Below are 27,661 nucleotides of genomic sequence, written 5' to 3' on the forward strand. Positions count from 1 at the left end.
AAGAATTATCTCTTCTTGAAAGTGTAGAAAGCATGAAGCACTTGATTAGCATGGTGATAAAGAAACATTAAAATAAATTAATAGTTATGAATTGAATGAGTGTAGAAACAGTGTAAGTGAGAGGAGAATCAGGCCCACAGACATCAAAGGGCCTGTCACATTCTTCACATTGTCACATGGAATATTCATTGTGTAACCTCCCATTAAAGTCAATGAGAGTCAGAAACATAGGAATTGCCACACTGGATCAGACCCATGGTCCATTTAATCCAGTATCTTGTCTCTGACAGCAACCAGCACAAGAAGCTTGAGATGAAGATATAAGACACACCACAGTAGGCCGATGTAGGTATGTCTCATTCTAAGCATTTGTACTTAGTGATTGGTTAAACCATGAAGCACAAGGCTTTATTTGCCCTTAAATATTCTTTTGTAGAATTAGGTATTATAATGATAGATATTTTCATCCTTCATATAAAAGCCTTTTTGAATCTTGTTAAGTACTTGGCTTCAATGACATCCTGTGGCAAGGAGTTCTATGGTCTAATTTTTGCACTGTTGGGTGAAAAAAGTATTTCCTTTTCTCAGTTTTGAATTTGCTACATATAAATTTCATTGAATGTTCTCCCGGTGGTGTTCCAAGACAGGAAGTACAGCCGCTCCCAATCTATTTTCTTTATAACATAAGTACAGCTGAGTGAAAACTGGAATTAACATTCCACAAGAAGTTTCAATCTTTTAACATTTTTTTTGTCCCAACTGGGACAAAGCTGCATTTTCAACATTTTTCACAGGATGAAATGTTAAAAAAAAAAAAGTGTTTGAAAATGGCAAAATATTTAGTTTGGGCATTTTCAATCAATATATTTCAGTATTTCTGAATGTGAATATTTTGTTTCAGGTTTTTTTGTTTGTTTGTTTGTTTGTTTCAGTTTGTTGAACTGCCCCAAATGCTTTGTTTTGGAGTCAATTCAACATTAAACTTCATTTTCCTATTGTGGTGCATTGTCTCATGGGAACTGTAGGTCCCAGATATCATGCCCCCATTCTCCTTTATGGGCCATGCTCAATGACCAGAATACATCTCTCATGATGAATCTGAAGCCATGTGATTACTACATAGCCAGAGGGGAAGCTGCTTTGCATCATGGTAGATATAGTCAAGCCAAGTATCCCAACCCAAAGAGAGAATGAGGGCCTAAAGTACAACTCTCATTAGGCAATGTGCCACTATAGGGAAATGTAGTTTAATGTTAAAGTGACTCAACATGAAATATTTTGGGTCAGTTCAACAAACCAAAATATTTTGATTCAGAGACCTGTCATTGAAAATATTTTGTTTTATTGATGGAAAATTGAAAAAAAAATTGGAAAAATTTCTATTTTGAAGAAACTGCATTTTCCACAGAAAATCATTCAGATGGAAAATTCACAACCAGCTCTAAGTAGTTAAAGTTCTGTACAGCACTGAAAATGCCTGGTCTTTCACCAAACAAGCTTTTGCTGAAATACAGACAGAAGTCCTGTATTTTTCCAGGGAATATGTATAGCATAGACTGCAACCTTTTCACACTGCCCTGCCAATGTACCACAACCTGATTTGAAAAGGATTGGCAGGTAGAGGTTTCTAAGTCTCTGCGGCTATTCTCAGTTTCTTTGTTTAGATGCAAATAAGGATGCTAATTAATGTCCCCCTGAGGGTAAATTTGTAGAGCCATTAGAATATAGAGTGAAACCACACACTCATTTCAGGTAGGTGACTGAACAGCCAACAGTAAGGATATCAAGAAGAAAAAAATTGGATTATTTCATCATTATGTTAGGCTGAAGATGAACTAGGGACCTTAAGATGAAATATTTCATGTTATCCCAAGCTATTCAGTCTTCCATAAATATACTCTGTGAGTTTCCTAGAAAAGTTCTAAACTGATATGAAGTTTTGTATATCAGTGAACTTAGTATTAGAATAATAGAATCATAGGACTAGAAGGACCTCAAGAGGTCTTCTAGTCCAGTTCCCTGCACTCAAGGCAGGACTAAGTATTATCTAGACCATCCCTGACAAGTGTTTGTCTAACCTGCTCTTAAAAATCTCCTATGATGGAGATTCCACAACCTCCCTAGGCAATTTATTCTATGGCTTATCTATCTCATCAGGAAGTTTTTTCCTAATATTCTTCTTAAACCTCCCTGGCTGCAATTTAAGCCCACTGCTTCTTGTCTGCATAACTGATTGTTCCTTCCTAAGTGGAGTACTTTGCATTTGTCCTTATTGAATGTCTTCCTATTTACTTCAGACCATTTCTCCAGTTTGTCCAGATCATTTTGAATTTTAATCCAATGCTCTAAAGCACTTGCAATCCCTCCCAGCTTGGTATCGTCCATAAACTTTATAAGTATACTGTCTATGCCATTATCTAAATCATTGATGAAGATATTGAACAGAACCAGAATCAGACCTGATATCTGTATTGTATAACATTACATTAAAAATGGTGTCTAAGTCCACAGTGGCACCAGTGCAGGTAAAAAAGCACTTAGCAAAATCCACCTTTGTATATGAGAAACATCATAATTAAAATAAACATTGAAAATTAAGGCAACTTGATGTTAATAGGGTGATAACAGTATATAAAACATTTCAATTCTTGGTTACTGCTTCAGCACCAGTTCAGAATAGCACAATACAGCATTGCTGAGAAAGCCTACAAAAAAGCACAAACTAGAGATGAGTATGGTACAAACCCTTAAATGGAAAAAAGTAGAATGAATAAATGATTTGTCAATCTGTAAATATATAGGATAGAGATCACCAACTTATTTCACAGAAACAATAAGAGCCAATAGCTGGAAACAACATGTATTATTATTATTACTTATGTCAAGGTTCCTCCCCCACTCTGAACTCTAGGGTACAGATGTGGGGACCTGCATGAAAACTTCCTAAGCTTACTTTTACCAGTTTAGGTTCAAACTTCCCCAAGGTACAAATTAATTTTATCCTTTGTCCTTGGAATATCCACTGCCACCACCAAACTCTAACTGGGTTTACTGGGAAACGTAGTTTGGACACGTCTTTCCCCCCAAAATCCTCCCAACCCTTGCACCCCACTTCCTGGGAAAGGTTTGGTAAAAATCCTCACCAATTTGCATAGGTGACCACAGACCCAAACCCTTGGATCTGAGAACAATGAAAAAGCATTCAGTTTTCTTACAGGAAGACTTTTAATAGAAATAGAAGTAAATAGAAGTAAAGGAATCACCTCTGTAAAATCAGGATGGTAGATACCTTACAGGGTAATTAGATTCAAAACCTAGAGAATCCCTCTAGGCAAAACCTTAAGTTACAAAAAAGACACACAGACAGAAATAGTCATTCTATTCAGCACAGTTCTTTTCTCAGCCATTTAAAGAAATCATAATCTAACACATACCTAGCTAGATTACTTACTAAAAGTTCTAAGACTCCATTCCTGTTCTATCTCCAGCAAAAGCAGCGTACCGACAGACCCAGACCCTTTGTTTCTCTCCCTCCTCCCAGCTTTTGAAAGTATCTTGTCTCCTCATTGGTCATTTTGGTCAGGTGCCAGCGAGGTTACCTTTGGCTTCTTAACCCTTTACAGGTGAGAGGATTTTTCCTCTGGCCAGGAGGGATTTTAAAGGGGTTTACCCTTCCCTTTATATTTATGACAACTTACTATTACCAACAATAATAAATAATAATTTGTATCAGTCATGATTTAGGACTAGTGTGCTAAACACTCTAGAAACACATATCAAGGTGTTTGACTTGGTACTACATGACATTTTGATTATAAAAGCAAGGATAATATAAAATTAACATGGCACATACTAAATGGATAGGTTTCAAAATTGCCTAGGGAGGTTGTGGAATTGTATAAGGGTGATCATCATCAGTTGGTATTGGTCCTGCTTTGAGGAGGGGATTGGACTAGATGACCTCTTGAGGTATCTTCCAACCCTAATATTCTATGATTCTATGATCATCAAGCAGGTGTATTTCCAGTGGAGTCCTGCAGGGCCAGGGTTGTTGGCCCTATGCCATTTAACATTTTTATCCATGACCTGGAAGAAAATGTAAATTCTTCACTGAAGAAGTTTGCAGAGGACAAAGAAATTGGAGGAGTGGTAAATAATAAAGAGGACAAGTCACTGATTTAGTTTGATCTGGATTGCTTGGTAAACTACTGTAAGGAAACAAACAGCTACATGTAAATCTATACACACTGACAGGCTGGGGACTGCAACCCAAGGAAGTAGTAACTCTCAAAAATATTTGGGGGTCATGGTGGATAATCAGCTTAACATGAGCTTTCAGTGTGATCCTGTAGCCAAAAGAGCTAGTGCAATCTTGGGAGGGGAATTTAGAGGAGGTGTAGAAAGGTTATTTTATCTCTATATTTGGCACTGGTGAGGCCATTGCTAGAATACTGTGTCCTGTTCTGGTGCCCACAGTTCAAGAAGGATGTAGATACATTGGAAAGGGATTCAAAGAAGAGCCTTGATAATGATTAAAGGATTTTTTTAAAAAGTATGCCTTATAGTGAAAAACTCAAAGAGCTCAATCTATTTATCTTAACAACGAGAAGATTAAGGGGTGACTAGATCTACAAGTATCTACATAGGGAACATATATTTAGTTATGGGCTCTTCAATATAGCAGAGAAAGGTATAACATGATGCAAAGGCTGGAAGTTGAAACTAGACAAATTCAGACTTGAAATAAGTATACTTTTTTAATGTTGAGAGTAATTAATCGCTGAAACAATTTACCAAGGGTTGTGATGGATTCTCCGTCATGGACAATTTTTAAATTAAGGTTGGATATTTTTCTAAAAGGTATGCTATAGAAATTATTTTGGGGAAGTTCTATGGATTGTGTTATATAGAAGATTATACCAGATGGTCCCTTCTGGCCTTGGAATCCATCAACAAAAAGATGGTCCCTGTCCCAGGGGTCTGCCAATCTAAGAATAACACAACAGACAATAGATGGATACAACAAACAGTATAAGGGGAACACAAGGAAACAGTGAGATAATCCATGTCATTAGAGCTTGACAGCTGTTGCTGTTAATTTGAAAATAATAAATGGTCTCTGTCTAGTATAACACCCAGTGGACATCTATACAGAATACAAAATCATCTGTTCCATAATACACATATAGAAATTTGTGGGATCTCATACACTAATGTGTAGTAATTATTGGCAAAGGCTGAGTGTTTTGACCTCTAGGATTTAAAAAAAGTCTCTGAATCTGTTAACTTTATACAAAAGTTGAACACTATCAGATATAATACATACCATTACAAGATGGCAATACTCTGTTCCATGCTGGTTTTCCATCAACACCAATCACACATATTATAGTTGAAGGATCAATAATCTTATATCCAGAATCACACTGATAAGTAATAGTCGACCCAAGTTTGAAGTCTGTTCCAATTCTAGTCCCGTTCATTATGCTTCCAGGGTCAAAACAAGCTTCCCGTGGTTTTTCTGTTAAAATGGATTATAAATAAAACAACAGTGATCTAAAATACGTATTTAACAATTTGCAGTTTTAAAATTAGATTAATGTTTCCATCTTGTAATTAGAATACATTTTTCTTACTGTTAAATATTGCTAGGAGGTCATTGATGCTTGCCTAAGCTTATCTGTCTGGACAAGAAAATTACACCTACATCATTTAGTAAGATATTAAGAAAATCTGCAAGCCACAGCCTTAAGCTCCATAAAGATGAGCATCAGGCACCACCAAAGTAATTGACTTAATGTACATTCCCGACAAACTCTCTCTCTCTCTCACACACACACACACACACATGCATCATACATCATTTGAAAGCTTAATATGTCTACTTTATGATGAAGTATGATGGGGAAGTGTTAAGTGGTGCTATTACCATAGGAACGGGGATAAACAATGACACCAGCAACAAGTTAAAATGACCACTGAAATATTTGCATTTGTTTCTCTTAGTTTAATGAGTATGTATTATTTCAAGATATACAAATTGATTTTTTGGTAAACTCAAAGCAAATGTTGAACACACTGGATTTGTTGCCAGCCATCATTTGTATTACAGCCATGCTATCTCTGATGTACACTGTGGTTTCTTTATCACATGCTCTTAGCTCATGGTTTCTTTTAGCTTAAGCTTCCAGCTGATGCCCTAATTCAGCTTTGTCTGTTCTTCCCATTGTTCCATCAGCATGGAAGAGGGACATAGGCACAGGTCCTATTATGTGACTAAGAACAGCTGCAATTGAAACCATCATCTCTAAATCTTGCTAAGGACAGGGCTTGCAGAAAACAAATTGTGGACTGACAGTTGCTGTGATTGGCCCTCCCTTGCAAGATTTAAATTTGGTCTTCTTGATCATGTCAGCAAATGTTTTGATGCCAGATTTCTTGACTGGGCTGAAGATGCTATATGTCCCATCAGAATCAAGTTAATCTCTTACAAGTCTCTCCATTTGTTCTTCTCTAGTGTCTTCTATTTTCAGCAGACTCTTGTACATCTGGTGTTACTTGCAGTCCAGTAAATATGTTGATAAGCATATCTGGATGTGATTCAGGGTCAAATGGATTTGTCATATTATTGATGACATGATTGGAAAGAGTTGTAACAAGCATGTAACATGCTAACATGGGGGGGAGGGATAGCTCAGTGGTTTGAGCACTGGCCTGCTAAACCCAGGGTTGTGAGTTCAATCCTTGAGGGGGCCATTTAGGGATTTGGGGCAAAAATTGGGAATTGGTCCTGCTTTGAGCAGGGGGTTGGACTAGATGACCTCCTGAGGTCCCTTCCAACCCTGATATTCTATGATTCTCTTCAGTGCAGAGACAAGATCTTGTTCATGGACTTTGTCTTCATTACTTGTTAGATCACTTCTTTTTTCTGAGTGTTTTTTATATTCATAATATGAAGCTGTATACTGTCATCTCTAGCACTAATCTTGACCTATTCATAAGTATCCCTGAATTAAAAAGTTATTTTCTAGAATATTTCAAAGGCTAGTACTGCATGCGTAGGCTATTATAAATAAAAAACCTTTTGCCAGGCAGGCTAGATGCTATATTGCTTATACAAAAGCTTACAAATGGAGAAGCATTACATTAGGAATTCACATACATTTATATCTATCGACTATGCAGTAAAAACTATGGGCACGTTACCTACTGCTACTGGTGCACAATCTTCAGTGAGAGACTCACCTGGTCAGTAAATTCCAGTTGAAAATATAGAAAACAATTACCATCACTTGTGAGATACTTTGACAATTAAAAAAATGCAATGTGAAAACATTTCATGTTAATATATTGCAAAATGTTAATATTTGCCATTTCTGTCACTCCATAAAGATGAGCTCCATCACATGCTAAACAGCTTAAACACTTATGGGGGAAAAAATTTTCCCACACAAAACCAGTAAAAATCTTTTAATATATTGTTGTTTGGTAGCTTTGGCCAATGAACACCACATTCAGGTGTTGAAATTAACTTAAATAGTAAAAACCACAATCATAATCATGTTGCAGTGTTTCTGGAACTGTGCAGAAAATTACACTATACCATTGTTTCGCCTCTCCTATATCTTATGTCACCACTTCACAGCTCCACATCATACATCCTCTAAAATTGCATAAAATATGCTTTCAAATGATATATTATGTTGGTCTGTATGGAGTTGGTATATTAAATTGCAAAAATATGGCCCTTTTTGGAAATTGCTGTACAACTAATATTTTCCCTGTTCTTTGGTGATCAAATGGACTACAGAGTAGCTGTGTGAGTTCAACACAGTCACACAGAACAGAAGAACATGGTAATTTACAGGATCCTCAGTTTTACATCAACCTTTTTACTAAAGATCACAGACTATTCAGTGATTTCCCAATAGTCAATACAGAAAGATAACAAATTATAACAGAACAGCATAAATTTAGAACCACCTTCAATTTGGTTATCTTCAGATATAAAGGAAACTAATAGTAGTCTGAATGAAATGATAACAAAATTAAAAAGTAAATAGTTATAGTAGTAATAAGGTATTAAATTTGACAATACCATAGGACTACCAAAGTATACGCTGGGCAACTCATTGCCAGAGCAGCTACTTTTTTGTATGAAAGGGTTGCATATTGTTGTAAAAACAACGAGGAGTCCTTGTGGCACCTTAGAGACTAACAAATTTATTTGGGCATAAGCTTTCGTGGGCAATAACCCACTTCATCAGATGCATGGAGTGAAAAATACGGTAAACAGGTATAAACATACAGCACATGAAAAGATGGGAGTTGCCTTACCAAGTTGGGGGTCAGTGCTAAACAGTTGTCAACTGTTGGGAATGGGCCACATCCACCCTAACTGAATTGGCCTCATTAGCACTGACCCTAACTGATACAGACTAACACGGCTACCCCTCTGAAACCTATATTGCTCTAAGATAGTTGGCTAACTTCACAAGGGAGATTTAGATGTTACAATGCCTAACTTTAATGTACCCCTCCACTGGAATTCCCCTACTGGAATTCAGAACCTAGAGTTTGGCACCCAAGTTCCTCATGTATTGTATAGGGAAAGTTAGGTATTTAAGAAAGGGATCCAAAGAAGCCAACACACTGATCAGGAAGCCACCTAAGTTATCCAGTAGGAAATACCAAAGAGAGGAGTGTGGCCTACCCCCGTTGTGCCTCCTTCCACTTGGCATTCACAGCCATGAACCCTCTTCTGGAGTTAGGCATTTAAGGCACATCAGCCCTTCTTCACAAAGAAAAGGATGACAAAATAGTGGTGGTGCTAACCACACACACACACACACACACACCCGTATGGAAGGGAATTTAGGCGCCCGCAGGTTAGGTGGAAGCTGAGCGCTGGCTTTATGAATGCTAGTGAAGGTTAAATGTTGAATTTAGGCACCTAAAGGAGCAGTTAGGCACCTAAATCACCCATGTGAATCTAGCTTAGTACAAATACTACAAAATGGCTTGCATGAAATCCTGGGTCTACTGAAGTCAATGGGAGTTTTGTCATTTTCTTCAGTGGGGCCAGGATTTTACCCACTATATTTAAGACATTAAGAGCTAATGAAAACTAGCAAAATAATAAATAAATAAACAAACAAGCAAGCAAGCAGGACACTGAATTTCATAGAAGTCCACAGCCACGAAATCCCCCAGGTATTGGACAGATTATCAGCTGCTATGCTGGAACAAATTGTTAACCAATCTAACATACTAATGTGTCAAGTTTAAATAATTCTTTAAGGATTAATAGGCAATATTAGTTCTGATGTTTAATTCATTGATTGATTAATAATTTGCATTATTAAGATATGACCTTATTTCAAGAATGTGGTTGAGATGTTTTTTAAATAGCATAATTTTATGGTTAGAAGGCATTTTGCAGTTAATTAAATGGAAGCACTGTATTAGATACATATTACAGTGGATAAAAATGTTATACTTTTTCTGTTATAATAAGGTATGACAACTTTTTGGCAGGCAGTGTAATTACATTAATGGAGGTGCAAATATTATATAACATGGTTATCTTTTACTGTATTTTCTTTCTGTTGTTTTTCTGAATATTATAATACTCTGCAAAATCTGCATGTTTATGAAGTAAGGTCTACCATGGGCTGAATAACTTCAAGATGAATAGCAGAAAAGTTTATAGAAAATATACACTAAGGCCTTTGGTTTTGGAATGTATTGTTACAGTATATGGTTATTACCAAGTTAACAGGACATGCACTCCAGTGATTAATTATTATTATACACACATTTTTAGGTAGTTTAGATTTAACAATTTACCTTTCAGCTGTTTGATAGCCCATTTTTCTTTGTTTATTTGTATTTAATATTTCAAGAACATTTTGTTATTTGATATGTATATGTTTATAATATAAAACCTATTATATATGATATAATTATATAACTTAGTTGTGCATTTCTCACACACACACACACACACACACACACACAAGTAGAGAAGGAAGAGGGGAAGTTGGGAATTTTTATGTCATTTCCTTTGTGCAACCTTTCCCTCCTTAATATTCAGCAATACTATTCCTTACTATTTCCTACATAAAATAAATATTTGTGTTTCAAATTCAGTTCAGAAGAGATAGGCCAGGATTCCTTGTACAAACAATGTAAACACAAATATACCACAGTTATTCTGGGGACAGGAGTCTAGCTGGCCTGAAGGAGAAAAGGTGAAGAAAGAAGATAGTTAATAAATGGGAATCAGGGTTTAAGTGGGTTGACAATTCATGTTCTTTTGGTTTTGCTTGTTTCTCATTTTCTTTTCTTTCACACAGAGTATGGAGTTTTTCTTCAATTGACTGGAGTGGGAAGCTGAGGCAGTATCTTTGAGGCTGAAAGCTTGAAAATTCTGAGCACAGATGCCAATTTAAGCAGAGAAATAGCTGCTCATTTGAGAAGAAAATGTTGCATATTCACAGGATGGTTATTGAGAAATAACCAAAAAGTAATTATATAAATCCTTGTACTCTGGCTAATAATGACAGCCAAATTACAAGGATTCACATATCCATGGTTATTCTGAAATAGCCATACAATGTATACGTACACCATGCTGCAAATCACCCACAACCAAAGTGTAGAGAAAAAAAAATGTATTGGAATGTATCAGTAAATGTACAACATTCCTGTATTCTAATTGGGTGAGACAATTCCATTTCAGTAGAACACTTTCTAAATAACATTGGCTATTTTTTTTTTATTTGCACCATTTCCCCTTCCTTTTAGAAAATGAGAGTGTGCAGGGATGTCAAAATAAAAGGAGAAAAATTGCCTTTTTATGTACCTCATCATTTGCAAAGGCTTTTTTTAAACATAAATTGAAACAAAAAATTATAAACTTATAATAATAACTTATAATAAAATTATAAAATTATAAACTTGTATCTTTGAATGAATCAAATATTATTTAAAATAGCATTTTCTTCATTGTTTTTACACTGAACATTTTCACAGGGCTGATATAAAGTGATATACCACCAACATAAGACTGTCATCAACTAATTACACAACACCAATATGTTAAAAGATAAAAGAGTAACAAAAAACATTATTTATTATGTATAGCTTAACTTTTAAATATATTTATATGCATTCACACAACAATTACAAACATATGAAAAATAAGTGTATTATGTGTATAAATATAGTTTTAATTAATCCTAATTTGAGACACTTTCCTTCTGTGTGTTGACACATATTATGTTAACAACAGTACCTTTGTATTCAATGGCGAATCCTGACATGCCAACAGAAGCATCACTGCGGAATGCTAGAAATAGACTATTGGCACTGCTCTCTATTCTTTCAGGTGCCTGGGAGCCTTGAAAACTGCCAATTAGAGGACTGTTAGAATCTTCCCCTTCATAAATATGTAGAAAATCATAACTGGGCTCCATATTGAAACTGAAATAAAGGAAAAGAGAATGACATTGTCTCTATTTTTTGAGAAATTATTTACTACTTTAATGCTGTGGCTGCCTTTTCTTTTTTAAAAAACATGTTTTCATCTGCAGAAATAAAGGAGTCTTTAAAGTATATCCCACAATCCAAATACAACATGCCTTGTAAACATTAATTGATCAATGTCTAATTTAAACCAAACTGCCCTGATGTAAAGAGCTCCCAACACTGTAACTTATTTTTGTTGGTACACACTTAGATTAAACTGTAGCATTTACTGTAGTTTAGAACATTAACTGTAAAATTTTAGAATTTAATTTAGGGAGAGTTTCTTAGTGAATACCACGCTAGACTGAAACCTGGGAGACCTAGGTTCTATGCCCAGTTCTGCCACTGGTCTGCTGGGTAACTTTGGGAAAGTCAGTTCTCCTCTATGCCTCAGTTTCACCATCTATAACATGGGCAAATGTTATTGATCTCCTTTGTAAAGTGCTTTGTGATCTATGAACTCTATGTAAGAGCTAGGTATTTTTATTATTGAATTATAAGCAATGCATTATTAATATGTGTATTGTAGGGTCTACAATGTATTACAGGAAGGGGAACAACACATATTTATATCGTTGTACAAGTCAATTAGATTCAATGAAGGCAGTACAACAGAAGGGGATCCTTAAGAGAGACTTCAACATGGACTACGCAGTGGCCTTGAGATCTATTCAGGGAGGCTATATGGATGAAAGCACAAAGATGATAATGTGAGAACCTTATAAAGAGATGGACAGAACCTGAAAAATTGCTGCAGTGGAGAAGGTCCAAGAGCTACATGAAGCTCAACAATGAAAGACAAGTAGGCAGGGGGGTTGTGGGTTTTGCTTTCTTTTCTTCCTAATCACCTTCTGGATACAAAGCCATAAATAAATATTTTGTTGTCTCTGTTATAAGTGTTGCAGTTGAATTTTCTTCTTTTTTTTCTTCTCTGATTATAATTATTGTTATTATTTAGGGAGTGCTATTACTCTACATAGGGACCTTTCCAAGACATATAAGAAGACAGTGGACTGGGTCCTCGGCTATGACTAAGAAGTGAACAGCACAGGCTCTTGTAAGGGCTTGTTACCTGGTGGACCAATGTGCACAAGAAAGGTTTCATTTCTAAAGCACATCAACATGTTGTGTACTAACTGGCCCACATAGCTCTGCTGCTGCACAATAATGCACACTGGGGAACTTTTAGTTCACATCAACAGAGTCTACACTTAGTACACCACATGGTGTTCTTTAGAATTAAAATTCATCTAGTGCACACTGCCACACTGTGTACACAAGACTTTGGTTATTTCACCTGCCAATTGCCTCAAGAAGATGAAATGGTAGACAAGAATGTCTTAGGCCTTGTCTTCACTGTGGAAACAAAGGTGTTTTCTTAATTTATAATTAACTCATGTTAAATTCCTAATGAAAATAAGGCTGTTTGTAGTTTTCACACAAGATCGCAGGTCAAATTAAAATTAAAAAGGCTGCCCCATAGTAAAAAATACACCTTTTTTCATAGTGAAGAAAAAGCATCAACATAGAGGTATCCTGGCCTTGTCTCCTATACTAGCAATAGGGATGCAAGTGGCAAGAGAGTCTCTAGGCTAGTTGAACACCAATGGATAATACTTCTTATAGTGGGATGATCTCCCTAAGGCTGGGTATTACCAGCTTTACTGCCAGATTGCCCCAGTGGCAAAACACAGTGGAGGGCTTATTCCAAGGTCTTTGCCCTCAGTCTAACTCCAATACATTACACAAATCAATGTTTAATACAAGGAAGTTGGACTGTCCATGAGAGTAACATACAGTAAGACATCTGCATGAAAGAATTTGGTTCCAAGGAAGGATCTAGGGAGGTCGGGTGGCAGCTGACATCGGCAAAGTGGGAATCTATTCCAAGTGTAGTGGTGAAGCATAAAAAAGCATGAAGTCAATAAAGACCTCTTCAAATGTTTTGGTCTTTTTTATCAATCCAACTATAGTGCATGTCAAAGAGATCTACATATTTAACACCTTATAACATTTTAGTTGAAAAACAATTGCACATGTGCAGTAATCATTTTAACAAAACATGAAACAGAAATAGCCAAAAACTGTTGAAGATTCCTTGTTCTTATACCTAGGCATTTTCACCAGCCCATTCAGTTTTTGTTTTTGCAGAATACAGCATTATCAGACATATAAATGTGGCTTTTACTCAAGATTTGCTTTTCCAACACATCCCAAGAAGGACAAATATGTTCGTACCAGAGGCTCTCATGTTAAAATACTCTTTATACCATTCCTTTCTTGTACCAAACTCCTCCCTTGTTGTCACCCTTGCAACATACAGAGAGAACTTCCCACAAAGCTGAAACTATTGTATGTTAGTCACCCAGCCTACAGAACATCTTGGGCCAGATGTTGCCCACTCTTCAACTGGGGAACTCTTGTGGAAATCAATGGGAATTCTGCTCATAGAAAAAAATGTATGATACAGCAAGTTATCTTTTCATCGGAATAAAAACAATGTATCTGCCCTATGGAATGTTTGAATTGACTTTAGGAATGTGATTACTATGGTTGCTTCTACTAGGTAATCAATGCTGTATTCCTCCCATAAATATCAGTGGATGGAATGAAATGTCAGTGCCAAAGCAATTGATATGTAAAGAACAATTGTTAAAAACAGCAACACTAAAATGTAATCAGAGAACATTTGTTATTGTTAAATATATTAAGGGGATTAAAGTAAATGAGAAGAGATGTAATCATCCAGAAGCATAAAGGCATTTAAATATTTTAAAATGAATAAGCCTCAATTCAGTTCAATGAAATTTTTCAAATGAGCACAGGGAGGAGCCTCTGCAAGGATTTTATATCTGGTAGAACACGCTAGTAATACAAACTATGACCAATTGTGAAAAAGGTAGATGTCTTCATGTATAAAAGCTCACTACTTCAGACATGCAGACTATGTGATACTAAACTAGCCCACAGCATAACAGGCAACTACCGCATTCTGCACCCTGGCCTGCAAGACCCAACTCCCGCTGACGTCAATGGGAGCTGAGAATTCTCAGCACTTTATCAGTGCTCCAGAATTGCAAACAATGAAATCCAATAAATGCAAGAGTGACTCCTTCGTTTAAAAAGATCCTTCCAGACAAACTTAAAGTTGGGTCTAAACATATTAGATTGGAACTACATCTACTAGATGTTACACAATAAGAATACATTTTCAGAATAATCATCTTTGCTTATTAAGTGACCATTATTACATAAAGTTAAAGTATTTCTCTGAAGGGTTAATTCAATTTGATAACTTAGTGAACCCTACCTTCACAGTTCTTGCAAATGATTCATATTTTCATGATAATACACTATTTAATATTAGCCTGAAGACTTCACCAGACATTAGATGATATACAGATGAATTAGGTATCACACAATGCAGACATTACATTAATATGACAATGAAATCATAGAATCATAGAATCATAGAATATCAGGGTTGGAAGGGACCCCAGAAGGTCATCTAGTCCAACCCCCTGCTCGAAGCAGGACCAATTCCCAGTTAAATCATCCCAGCCAGGGCTTTGTCAAGCCTGACCTTAAAAACCTCTAAGGAAGGAGATTCTACCACCTCCCTAGGTAACGCATTCCAGTGTTTCACCACCCTCTTAGTGAAAAAGTTTTTCCTAATATCCAATCTAAACCTCCCCCACTGCAACTTGAGACCATTACTCCTCGTTCTGTCATCTGCTACCATTGAGAACAGTCTAGAGCCATCCTCTTTGGAACCCCCTTTCAGGTAGTTGAAAGCAGCTATCAAATCCCCCCTCATTCTTCTCTTCTGCAGGCTAAACAATCCCAGCTCCCTCAGCCTCTCCTCATAACTCATGTGTTCCAGTCCCCTAATCATTTTTGTTGCCCTTCGCTGGACTCTCTCCAATTTATCCACATCCTTCTTGAAGTGTGGGGCCCAAAACTGGACACAGTACTCCAGATGAGGCCTCACCAATGTCGAATAGAGGGGAACGATCACGTCCCTCGATCTGCTCACTATGCCCCTACTTATACATCCCAAAATGCCATTGGCCTTCTTGGCAACAAGGGCACACTGCTGACTCATATCCAGCTTCTCGTCCACTGTCACCCCTAGGTCCTTTTCCGCAGAACTGCTGCCTAGCCATTCGGCCCCTAGTCTGTAGCTGTGCATTGGGTTCTTCCGTCCTAAGTGCAGGACCCTGCACTTATCCTTATTGAACCTCATCAGATTTCTTTTGGCCCAATCCTCCAATTTGTCTAGGTCTTTCTGTATCCTATCCCTCCCCTCCAGCGTATCTACCACTCCTCCCAGTTTAGTATCATCCGCAAATTTGCTGAGAGTACAATCCACACCATCCTCCAGATCATTTATGAAGATATTGAACAAAACCGGCCCCAGGACCGACCCTTGGGGTACTCCACTTGATACCGGCTGCCAACTAGATATGGAGCCATTGATCACTACCCGTTGAGCCTGACAATCTAGCCAGCTTTCTACCCACCTTATAGTGCATTCATCCAGCCCATACTTCCTTAACTTGCTGACAAGAATACTGTGGGAGACCGTGTCAAAAGCTTTGCTAAAGTCAAGAAACAATACATCCACTGCTTTCCCTTCATCCACAGAACCAGTAATCTCATCATAAAAGGCGATTAGATTAGTCAGGCATGACCTTCCCTTGGTGAATCCATGCTGGCTGTTCCTGATCACTTTCCTCTCATGCAAGTGCTTCAGGATTGATTCTTTGAGGACCTGCTCCATGATTTTTCCAGGGACTGAAGTGAGGCTGACTGGCCTGTAGTTCTCAGGATCCTCCTTCTTCCCTTTTTTAAAGATTGGCACTACATTAGCCTTTTTCCAGTCATCCGGGACTTCTGGGATTGACTTGAAATACATGTATTTCAAACACTCTGGAAGTATTATTCCCCATTAATATAGAGCTATCCCACTCAAATGGTCAATGGTGTGACATATGATACAAATTAAATGTTTTTTTTTAAGCATTATACCCCACACATCACATATGGTTTTTTGCTGCTTACACATTGGGCACCAAAAAAATGCTATAAAGCTAAATATTTTGTTTCTTCCATATTATTCTGAAGCAATTAGGTATTAGATACATGCTGTAGGGCTTAGGAAATGTAATTGGGAATTCTATGTAGTGATCAATTATATAATTTTTAATTTAAAAACCTGGTACACAAAGGTGTTTTTCTAGAAATAGTACCTTTTGAATATCAAGGCAATGACAAAGTCAGGGTTTACTTTTATTCTCCAGTCACATTCCTTCCCAGGAGGATATGGCTGTGGGTAGTTAGGTGATAAAATAACACCTGCTGGACCTGTCAGGTTTCCTCCACATGCAGCTGTCAATACAAAAAGGAAAAAGAAAGCAGTTACATGCTAAACTAAAAATCACAGACAAACTGTTCAAATAAGAATGATTTGGCTTTTTTAAAAAAAAAGTCAGAATAGTTTTTCCATTCCCAACAAATGATCTCTTTGCAGTCCCAACAACAAACACATCCTGTGTTACACATATTTTCTCCAATTTAATTCAAAAAGAAAGTTTTCCTAAAATCTGAAAATGCAATAGAAATCTAAGTAATAAGGTCTTTGGATTTGCTTAGTGATTTAATTCCAGCTGCACTAACAAAGTATTTATCATTCACCTGACAAACTTCACTTTCAGAAGTGGGAGGGCCCAATAGTAATTGATGCTTAATGATGCTATTTACCTTAGGCCATAGAAGAAATATAAAATACTTTGATCCAATTAATAAAGGTGTTACCCAATTCACAGATCCAGGCACTTGGGCAAAAACAAACAAACAAACAAAGAAAACCACACAGCTAACTCAAACCAAAATTCTGAAGTTAGGTGCCTAAATCAGTATTTAAATACGTGAGCAATAAGTGCGGTTTGCAGAGGTGCAGAGCTCCTACCATTGTGACTGAAGTAAGTATTAGTAATCAGCCAAGCTGTGTTTAAAAAACAAATTAACAGCATGGTTCCTTTTATAGGTAATTATTTTAGTAAATATACACAAATCTTCAATGTCTTCTGATGACTTAGCTTGAGATAAAACACATGACCATACTCAGGAAAGGTATAAAGTATAAATGCAGCATAAAATGTTAAACAAATGTGAATAGTGGTCTGACCGTGTACAGAATGTTAATAAGTATAGCTATTAAATCTCAGCCATCCACAATATAGTGGAATAAGAACTATATGAGAATTTTAAAAGCTGTATATCATGGCTTTATAGAACTCTGAGGATTCCAATACTGCCGTATATATGACAGTAAAGATTATTTTAAACGGAAAACCCCCTCAAGGTCACCCTGACGAAAATGGAATATTAAGTATGTGCATATCATTTCACTACAAGTTACTCTCTCAGCAGATTAATTAAAATTTAGATTTTTAAAACAGGCTGTAAAGAGATACAAATTGAAGTATGTTAATTGGACAAAGCACTGGGTTTTATTACAACTGAATTAATACCCTAGAAAATTTGATCTTCATAATCCAGAACTCTATAAGTTTTGTCCTATCTCTAATCTCTTTATTTAGGGGTGGATCCAAATCTCTGGGAATTATTACTTGATGATTCATGGATTAAAAATTGTTTCATTGGCTGTAACCATCAGATGTCCAAACTTGTCCTTATGCAGTGCTGCATTGCACAAATGGGAACTTTGAAAGACATTTTGCAGTGCATATGCTGCTCTAAATCTGCTACCTGTATGGAATTGGGAAATGGATGGGGACTTTGTCTTACATACTTCCTATTACTTCTGAGAGACCTAGTAATACTAGCCAGGAACTATACTTGCATTCAGGGGAAGTATAAGGAATGCAACTGTGCTGTAATCAGCCTCTGCAGAAGGGGCCTAATGGAAAGAGGGAAGAAAGGCTTGTACACAACCTAGTGGTCAACTGTGAGGGGAACAAACACTATCTGACCCTAAAGGGTTATTAAATAAAGTGTCCAACCTATCTCAGAGCAATTTGGCGACCGTAAAGGTCCAGTCAAGAAGGAAAATTATTAAAGTTTGCAGCTGATGACCCAAGGGAGCTGTTCAAGCCATCTGGGTTCTGGCACTCTCTAATGCTACATGGAGTATGCAGCATACGTGTTAATTAGATGACAAGAACCCTACCTAGCAGCAAAACAGTGATGTCCCTATAACAGTGATGTCCCTATAACACACCTCAGTAAGACTTCCAGGCCCCAGCCTTTTCATGCACTAACCAGAGCCCCATGGAAGTGACATTCCATATATGTAGGGTGGAAGGTATCAAGAATAGTGAAAGGCAGGAAACTTTATTCCTTCCAGACAATTCCACAAATGGACATGCAAAAGAACTTTTATTTACATTCGGGCAGCAGTGGCAGTCTGACCTTCCCTCTGTATGTACATATGTATCTATCTTAAAATTTTCTGAGAAGATAAAACTTAATGCATGGAAACAAATTACTGCACAGAGAGTCATACTCATGAGAGAATCAGTTTGTTGGTTTTATCCAAAATGAAGAAAAACAATCTTCAGTTTAACCACGGACTTTTGCTTTTTTAATTCAAGTCAAATGTTTCTGGTACAGAGTTTGGTATTAAGGTAAGATCAGTTTCTTACATGGCCCCTGATTCTCACCTGACTAGGGTTTAAAAATGACAAATTTGATAGTATAAAGTATAAACAGTATAAACAGTAATATGATACTTGATACTTTTTACTTATTTGGTACCTTTCACCTTAGAGTCCGAAATATCTATAGTATATAGGTATATATTAGTGTCTCTGTTTTATTCAGACAGGGAAACTGTAGTACAGAGAAATCAAATGACTTAGCCAAGGTCACACAGTAAAGTAGTGGCAAAGTCATAAGTAGCACCCAGCTGCTTTGACTCCAAGTCCCCTGCGTTAACTATCTGACCATGCTGTCTTGCACTTAATAAATAATTTCTTGAAGCTTGTCACCTTCACTGTAAACAAATTTTCAAAAATAGACTATGCTGGAAAAATCTATAATAGCATTCATCTTGAGAATCAGACTGTCAGTATTTGTAAGTACTGAAAGACTGAGTTTTCTAAAAAAGCACTACTTTCACATCACCATGGTAGGGTCACTGGTTAGACAATTTAAAAACTGGAATATGATCTGCATTAGCTTCAAGTCCAACGCTAACATTTGATCTCAATACCTATGCATGTCGGAGGATCAGGTTGCCAAAAGAATCGGTTATTCAGCTGCACACAAGTAATTTTGGCCTGTCCTTGGAGCTGATACCCTGGGTCACACTGAAAGGTGGTGGTATCCCCAGGCTCTCTGCTGTCTCCATATCTGGTACCATTCTGTGGAGTCCCAGGATCATTACATGTTGATGCAACTGATGCTATAAGAAAACAATGAAATTAACATATTTAAGTTATATGTACTATATTTTAATAAATACACAGTGCAACATTTTACAGGAGCATCTAATCAGAGACAATATTATTTGCTTATCTGTTATCATGGAAGGTAGTTTGTTTCTACAAAATTTTCTCACTGAGATGCATTATGCTTATGTTGGCTTCTGGCCAGTTTCTTCAGGTGAAAAACATGGCCTGATAGGGAATAAACTAAGGCTCTTCATTTTCTGTCCAGTTAATCCATCAAACAAGCTAACAATTCCCTTTTCTTCAGCTATCAATACGTATTTAAGTGATATGACAATTTGTGTATGACAAATGTCAGAATGTAAATAACATCCTTTTACTCTTTGAGTGCCTAACAGCCTGGGAAGGGAATGTGCATGGGAACTCAAACCAAAAAACCACCATGTGCAACCTTGGGGTTTGCATTACAGAGGTATGTAAAACCTTCTTAGAGGATACTCAAAGGAGGCGAATCACATCTTCATGTGTTAGGGTCAACATTTCAAACAACGTTTAATTTGTATTCAGATGGCATAATAGTCAGTATCAGATGTTCATGATCAGTAAATCCTCATGCTTATCTCCCATACAAATTATCATTATTATCATAATGCCTAGGCAGCCCAGTCATGGACCAAAACAGTTCCTGCCTTGTACATGTTACCTCTCCTTTCCCTAGCTCTTATGAGTAACACATATTAACACTTTGTCAAACTGAGGCGTCACCTCTATTCTCCAGACATTTGTTCTCTTCATCACTATTAGGCTTGTGTTCTCTTGTTGCAAATTGTTTTGTCTTGTCTTGTGATGTTTTGGCCAGTTATTTGGTCATGTTTTGGTTTTGTACAGATTTTTTTTTAAACTTCACTTGGAACAGAAATTTGTTATGTCAAATCTCACTTCATCACCTTCATGACCTCTCTGTATTGTGCCACTCGATACATTCCTTATCTATTGTTTTTCTTGAGATGATTCCTACTTAATAATTATATAATGTTTTCTTTGTCCAAACACTCTAACCAATCAGTACTACTTTGAGATTTATAACCATTGTTCACATTTTACACATGGGGAAACTACAGCAATGTGCGCTACTGGTCATGATGACTTTGATTGTGAACACCATTTTGGAAATTATTGTTCTGAACATCTATGCTGTAATATGTAATTGTGCAAAAAAGGTTTGTAGACATTAAATTTAAAAAAGTTTGTCAATGTGGCTGTGAACTTCCTTCACTCAGAGCCCAATCCCTTGCATATCTAACTCTTCTGACTAATAGAAATTTTAGCTAAGAAGGAAAGTAGGATCACACCCAACTTCTATATGTTTTTTATGTTGTTGGGGTTTTTTTTTTTTTTTGCTACCTTTCACAATTTCCCTTAATTATTTTGGTGTACCTGTCATGACCAATGTGTCATAGTTTAGCACAATACTCCCATAAATGCAGCTTCCTGCATTTGTTGGGCAAGATTCTCCTCCTCATGCAATTTATTGAGTGTAATTAGTTGCCATAGCCATAGTTTTTCTCTGTACCCATAGAAAATGGTTGAGGCAGCATTCTGTTCACATGCTGAACAGAAGTGTACAGTAAAAGTAAACAGATGTTTCATTTCTTATGTACATCACAAATAGTTCTCTCATATAGATCAACAGTGTCAAACACTCAACCTGCAGCTGGATTCTTGAGGGATGTGGCCTCATAGAATATTCACATTTTGCAGAATCTAAGCTCTCATATTCCTTAAAAGTTTTCTAGCCCTTATGTTTATAACTCCAAGTTAACATTCCAAGTGTAATGGATGCTGTATTTTCTTCCTGAATCTGAAAAAGGCTCAACACAAAGACTAAGAACTGTGAACTTCCTTGATTCCATTAATTAGCATAACATATCAATCCTAAAGCTGACAGTTTAATGACAACATTAACTTTTAAGTTGCTGGGCATTTTGTCAGATGGAATAAGAATAAATCCCACAGAGGGCAGCATCTGGGAGTTGCCAGTGGAAAGGCAATACAGACAGAAGAAGTGGAGAGACATAAACACAAGACAAAATGGGAGAAACAGAAAAAGAAAACTGGGGAAGAATGAGAAACACAGGGCAGAATTAGGGGTGGTCTAAATAGTAAGCCTATTTTCATCAGAGTGGTGCTAGATGTGATAATAATGTATTGAACAATTAATGACCTTAATTAAAAGTTTACTTACTACATATAGATGGTATTCTAACACCAATTTTTTTACAAACCTATAATTGATAGGAGTGGGTGCCCAGTATGGATTGAGGAGAGTATGTGGTTTTAAATTTATATAGTGGGCACACTTTAAATAGTTCATTCCAGTTTTACAGGCATTACTGATTGCAGTAATATTTCTTAGATTTAAAAAGGAAAATATTTCTGGAAACAGTAATATCTCTAAAACCAGAATGACATTTTTAAGTCCATGCTTGGCTCCAGAGACAGTGTCAATGGGAGGGCTTCAGCTTCCTCAACCATGGGATGCTGTTTCGGGAAAGTGGTCTGCTGGAAAGATATGGAGTCCACCAAGAAAAAAGGGGAAATACTGTTGAGGCCGCAGCTAGAGTGAGGTGTCCAATTCTGGGCACCACATTTTAAGAAAGATAGGGACGAACTGGAGAGATTCCGGAGGATAGCAAAAAAAAACATGATACAAGGTTTAGAAAACCTAACCTACGAGGAAAGGTTAAAAATACTAGACATGTTTAGTCTTGAGAAAAGAACTGTGGACCTGATACCAGTCTTCAAATATGTTAAGGGTTGTTATAAAAAGAGGACCATGATCAATTGTCCTCCTTGTGGACTGCAGGTAGGCTGGGAGGCACGGATCAGTGTTCATGTCTCACTACCCATAAGTACCTGGCGTGGGCTGGGGAAGCTAATGATCCATCCAGCAGACCAAATTCAGTGATGAACGCTGGCCATGTGCAACCTAAGGCATGCCATGCATATGCTAAGAAGAAGACTGCAAGTAGGCTTGATTTGCAACAGGGGAGATTTAGATTAGTTAGTAGGAAAAACTTTCCAACCATAAGGGTAATTATGCTCTGGAATAGGCTTCCAAGGGAGGCTTTGGAATCCCCATCACTGGAAGTTTTTAAGAACAGGTTAGACAAACACCTGTCAGGGATGGTCTAGGTTTACTTAGTCCTGCCTCAGTGCAAGGGGTTGGATTTGATGATATCTCAAGATCCTTTCCAGCCCTACATTTCTATGATTCTGTGATTGTAATCCATACCATGGATCACAGTTCAAAATTTAATGGGGTCTATTGCACTGAATTAATATGACTCCCCTGACACAGAGTAGTTGAAATATTAAATTAGATAGCTTTTGTTGACCTTTAGACTGAAGGAAAAAATCAGGTAACCTATTGGTATAATAGACATTATCTGAAGTGACCTGCATTTAAACTGAAATTACATAGTCGATTTTCAGTCTCTACAGCTTAATTAACACTGTAGGTATCTCTTTATCCTTAAAGAAGAGACTACAAGGAAACAGCAGAATTCATATAGAACAGTGCATTTTACATTTTCGGTACTCTTCCAGGAAAAAAAAACAACATAGGAGGAACACATTGCTAGATTCTGTAACTCTTACTCATGTTGAGAACTCTCTCACTCTATGAGTAGTCCCAAAAAAGTCCATGGGAATTGTCTAGTTGAAGCTGGATACATTCATACTAAATATAAAGCACACGTTTTAAACAATAAGGGTAATTAACTATTGGAATAATTTACCTAGGATGGATTCTCCATCTCTTGGTGATATTTTTAAATCAAGACATCTTTCTAAAACATATATTAGGACTCATACAGAAGTTATGGGCTCAATGAGGAATTACTGGGTGAGATTCTGTGGGCCTGTGTTATGCAGGATATCAGAGTAGATGATCAGAATGGTCCTTTCTGCTCTTAAGATCTATGAATATTCACAAAGTGCTCTTCAGTGTGAGCATGGATGGCAGAATTAGGCTCTAATCTTCAGTGCCCAAACTCATACTGAGCAAGTACCTTACTAAATACAATTAAATGCAGCACTGCCCTTTAAAAAATTAATTTATGCAGTTAAAATGACAGTGACTCCTATCTCTTTTTACACAGACTATGCCCATTCATTTTGTTCCACACTAAAGACACGGAGGTTATTTGCCTGTAACTGGAGCTCCTTTGAGATATGGGATCCCTCTGTGTATTCAACTGAGGGTTTATGCATCCAAGCCATGCATCCAGAGCTGGAGAATTTGAAAGTAGCAGTTTCCATTGATCCATGCACGCACCCTTGCTTTGCCTCATGCTTTTATCTGATGTGATAAATGTTGGGGCAGACCGACCGCATCTTCAGTTCCTTCTCCATTGCAAATCAAAAAGAAGTGGAATACAGAAGTGGAACCACCCATCTGAAAGAACCTCCAGTTGCAGGTAAGTAATCTCCTTTGCTTCTTCAGGTGATGGTTCCTATTGTATTTCATTGAGGGTGATTAACAAGCAGCACCTAATTTGGAGGAAGGTGCGAGGAAGAGGAAGAAATGGTTGAATGGAGGGTAGCCACACCAAATGATGTGTCCATCACAAAGTCCTGCACAAAGGTGTAGTACACAGCAAAGGTATGCTCCAAACCCCATGTGGCGGCCCTATGTATGTCTGGAAGTGACACGCAATGGAGTGTGGCTGTAGCCAATGTCTGGGCTCTCGTGGAATGGGCTCTCCCTCCAGGGCGAAGGCAGTCCTGACAACTGATAACAGTGTAATACACCTCCCTTGGAAATCCTCTGTATGGAGATTGCCTGCCCCTTAATCCTCTCCTGTCCCCTTAATAAGCAGTGTACAGGACTTCCTGATTGGTCTTGTCCTCTGTCAGTAGAAGGTCAAGGCCATGTGGACATCAAAGGAGTGAAGGTTTCACTTCTCTGCTAAGGTGTGAGGCTTTGGAAAGAAATCAGGTAAGTGTATGGGTTGGTTGGGATGAAACCGAGATACGACCTTTGATAGAAACTTGGATGTAGGCACAGGGAGACTTTGTCATGAAATGTGGTGAAAGGGGAATACACCATCATGGCCCGAAGTTCATCTACCCATCTCTCCAAAGTAATAGCCACTAGAAAGGTGATTTTCATGGAAATGAGGGGCATAGAGCATGAAGCCAGCGACTCCAAGGGCAGTTTCATTAACACTGATAGAACGAGATTGAGGTGCTACTGGGGGGTGATAGGTTGTATGGGTGGGAAAGTCCTGAGGAGACCTTTCCAAAACCTAGTTAGTCAACGGATATATAAATACAGTGTGTCCTGCCATGGCAAGAGGGTGATGAGGGAAACTAGCAGCTGTGACTTGGACCATATGGTGGTGAGAAGGAACTGGAGACAAAGTCAGTTTTCCCCACCATTTATTGCCTCAGACAGAACTATGAGGTGAAACAAGGGCACATGGACCAACGGACACTACTACTTTCAAATTCTCTGGCTCTGGATGCATGGCATGCATGAGTAAACCCTCAGTGGAACACAATAGGGACCATCACTCGAAGAAGAAGAAGAAGGAGAGAAAGAGATATGTGTATAGTGTAGAAGGAGAGAACCATGCTGGCAACCTCCCCTCCTTGGATTGCTATTATTTGGCTGCACAACACATTTTCAAGAAAAATACAAAACCAAATACAATGCAATAAGCACACCATTAAAACTAATACCACAATCACCATTACTGACATATAAATGCCTAAACAAATAAATACTTCCTCTACTAGCTCCTTCTTCCCTGAATCAGGTTTAAGCTGCTTGTCACCATCCTGAATGCCCTGTGTAACTCTTCCCTACCATACTTATGTGCTCATCTCCCATCATGACAGCCTATAATACTCATTTGTCCACTTCTCTCTTTCTTCCATGCTTCCCCTTGTACCTGGAACATCCTCCCTAAATTGATTAATAAATGCCTCTATTATCTCCACTTTTGGATATCCCTTCATGAAACACCTGTGCTCTGATGCCTACATGAAATCAGCAAATTTATTATGGCTATCGGAGAAACAGTCAGGTATAGCTGTTATTATTTTTTTTTTAAAAAAACATGTTCTGAAATTACTTGGAACCACCTGGTTCTATACATAGCTAGCCCACATAACCATGTGATGGTATCCTCACTTCCTTCAACCTCCCTCTCCACTCCTCTTGTTTGTTGCACTCATTTGTTGCAGTGCCTCTTAACTTAGAAGATCATAGTACAACAGGGACTAAATAGTCCTGTGTTTTTGTACAGCGACTTTCAAAATGTTGCCCCAATTCTGATTGGAGATTGTGTGTGCTATCATAATCCAAATTAATACTACTACTACTAAAAGGACAAAAAATGGAAGCAAACAAGTATATTGCTTTATGCTTTAGGTTCTGTTTTTACTTTGAGAATTCCCTCCCTTCCCCCATCACCCATCATGTTATCAGTGTAAATTGTGGCAGATTCTCTTCCCCACTTCACTCCCTTGTGCCACTCTGGCTTCCCAAAAGAAGCCAAACTGGACTGCTGCCCCCTCACTAAGGATTCCCCTGGTATCCATCATAACCATCGCTACTTTTTCTTTTTTGGTTTGAGTTGTTGTTTTTTTCAAACCCTCCTCCCATACATGACCTTTATAATCTCTGGACTGTACACTGTTAATGAGGCCTGACACTTTGCTGTTTTGTTTTTGGACACCTCTGATTACCTCCTCATGGGGAGTCAGACAGCAAAAGAGCCAGCAGGACATCCTCAGTGCCACATAAGGCAAGATTTCTTTTGCTGCTCCCTTTTTAATGGGAGCCTGTGCAAGCCCTCTGTTCAGGCAAGCAAATTGGGGAAGGGAGGGGAGAAAAGAATGAGAACAGTCTTCACAGCCCTAGGAACCTCTGACATTAAAAATGATATGAAGGGAAGGGAGCAATTGTCAGAAGGTGGAGTGAAGTACTGATAAGATGCCTGTCATGGTTGCCATGTAGAGTAAGGATAAAGGGTAGTTCAGTGGTTCTCAAACTAGGGCCACCGCTTGTTCAGGGAAAGCCCCTGGTGGGCCGGGCCAGTTTGTTTACCTGCCATGTCCGCAGGGTTGCCTGATTGCGGCTCTCAGTGGCCGCGGTTCACCGCTCCAGGCCAATGGGGGCTGCAGGAAGGGCAGCCAGCACATCCCCCTCAGCACATGTCACTTCCTGCAGCTCCCACTGGCCTGGAGCGGCGAACCACGGCCAGTGGGAGCCACAATCGGCCGAACGTGTGGACGCAGCAGGTAAACAAACTGGCCTGGCCCATCAGGGGCTTTCCCTGAACAAGGAGTGGCCCTAGTTTGAGAACCACTGGGGTAGGTGGATGGCAAAGGAGGCAAAACAAGAAGGAGGGCTGGATAGTAAGTGAAGCTGGAGGCATCAAGGAGGGGAAGTGAGTGAGGCATTGTGAGAGAGAATGGAAGGTTGAATAAGCCAGGCAGTATGCCCTACAAAGTGATATTATCACACTGAGTTTTGTACATTCTGGGGAAAATATTTTGAAATAAGACAGTTGAAAAATCATTAAGTAATTAACCTTATTTTTGAATCCTTCATCACCCAACCACTTATTTCGTCATCTTTTTGTTGAGGCTCCCATTTGTTGGCTCATGTCTATTCTTTTTATTCAGAAGCGGGGGGG

The 27,661-nt window shown here is 38.0% G+C and overlaps 1 protein-coding gene across 1 annotated transcript in view; it reads right to left on the minus strand.

The window, feature by feature from the left end:
- Nucleotides 1-27,661, minus strand: part of CSMD1 (CUB and Sushi multiple domains 1) — a 2,028,540-nt gene that overhangs the window by 355,957 nt on the left and 1,644,922 nt on the right. Inside the window, exons 27-30 of the mRNA XM_084623138.1 lie at nucleotides 19,772-19,963; nucleotides 16,785-16,923; nucleotides 11,300-11,487; nucleotides 5,327-5,521 (exon numbers count right to left, since the gene is read on the minus strand). Coding sequence (XP_084479264.1) covers nucleotides 5,327-5,521; nucleotides 11,300-11,487; nucleotides 16,785-16,923; nucleotides 19,772-19,963 — 714 coding nt within the window. The remainder of the gene's footprint in view (nucleotides 1-5,326; nucleotides 5,522-11,299; nucleotides 11,488-16,784; nucleotides 16,924-19,771; nucleotides 19,964-27,661) is intronic.

The sequence above is a fragment of the Lepidochelys olivacea genome (assembly GCF_965140295.1).
Source record: "Lepidochelys olivacea isolate rLepOli2 genome assembly, chromosome: 3".
In the NCBI taxonomy this organism is placed as follows: Eukaryota; Metazoa; Chordata; order Testudines; family Cheloniidae; genus Lepidochelys; species Lepidochelys olivacea.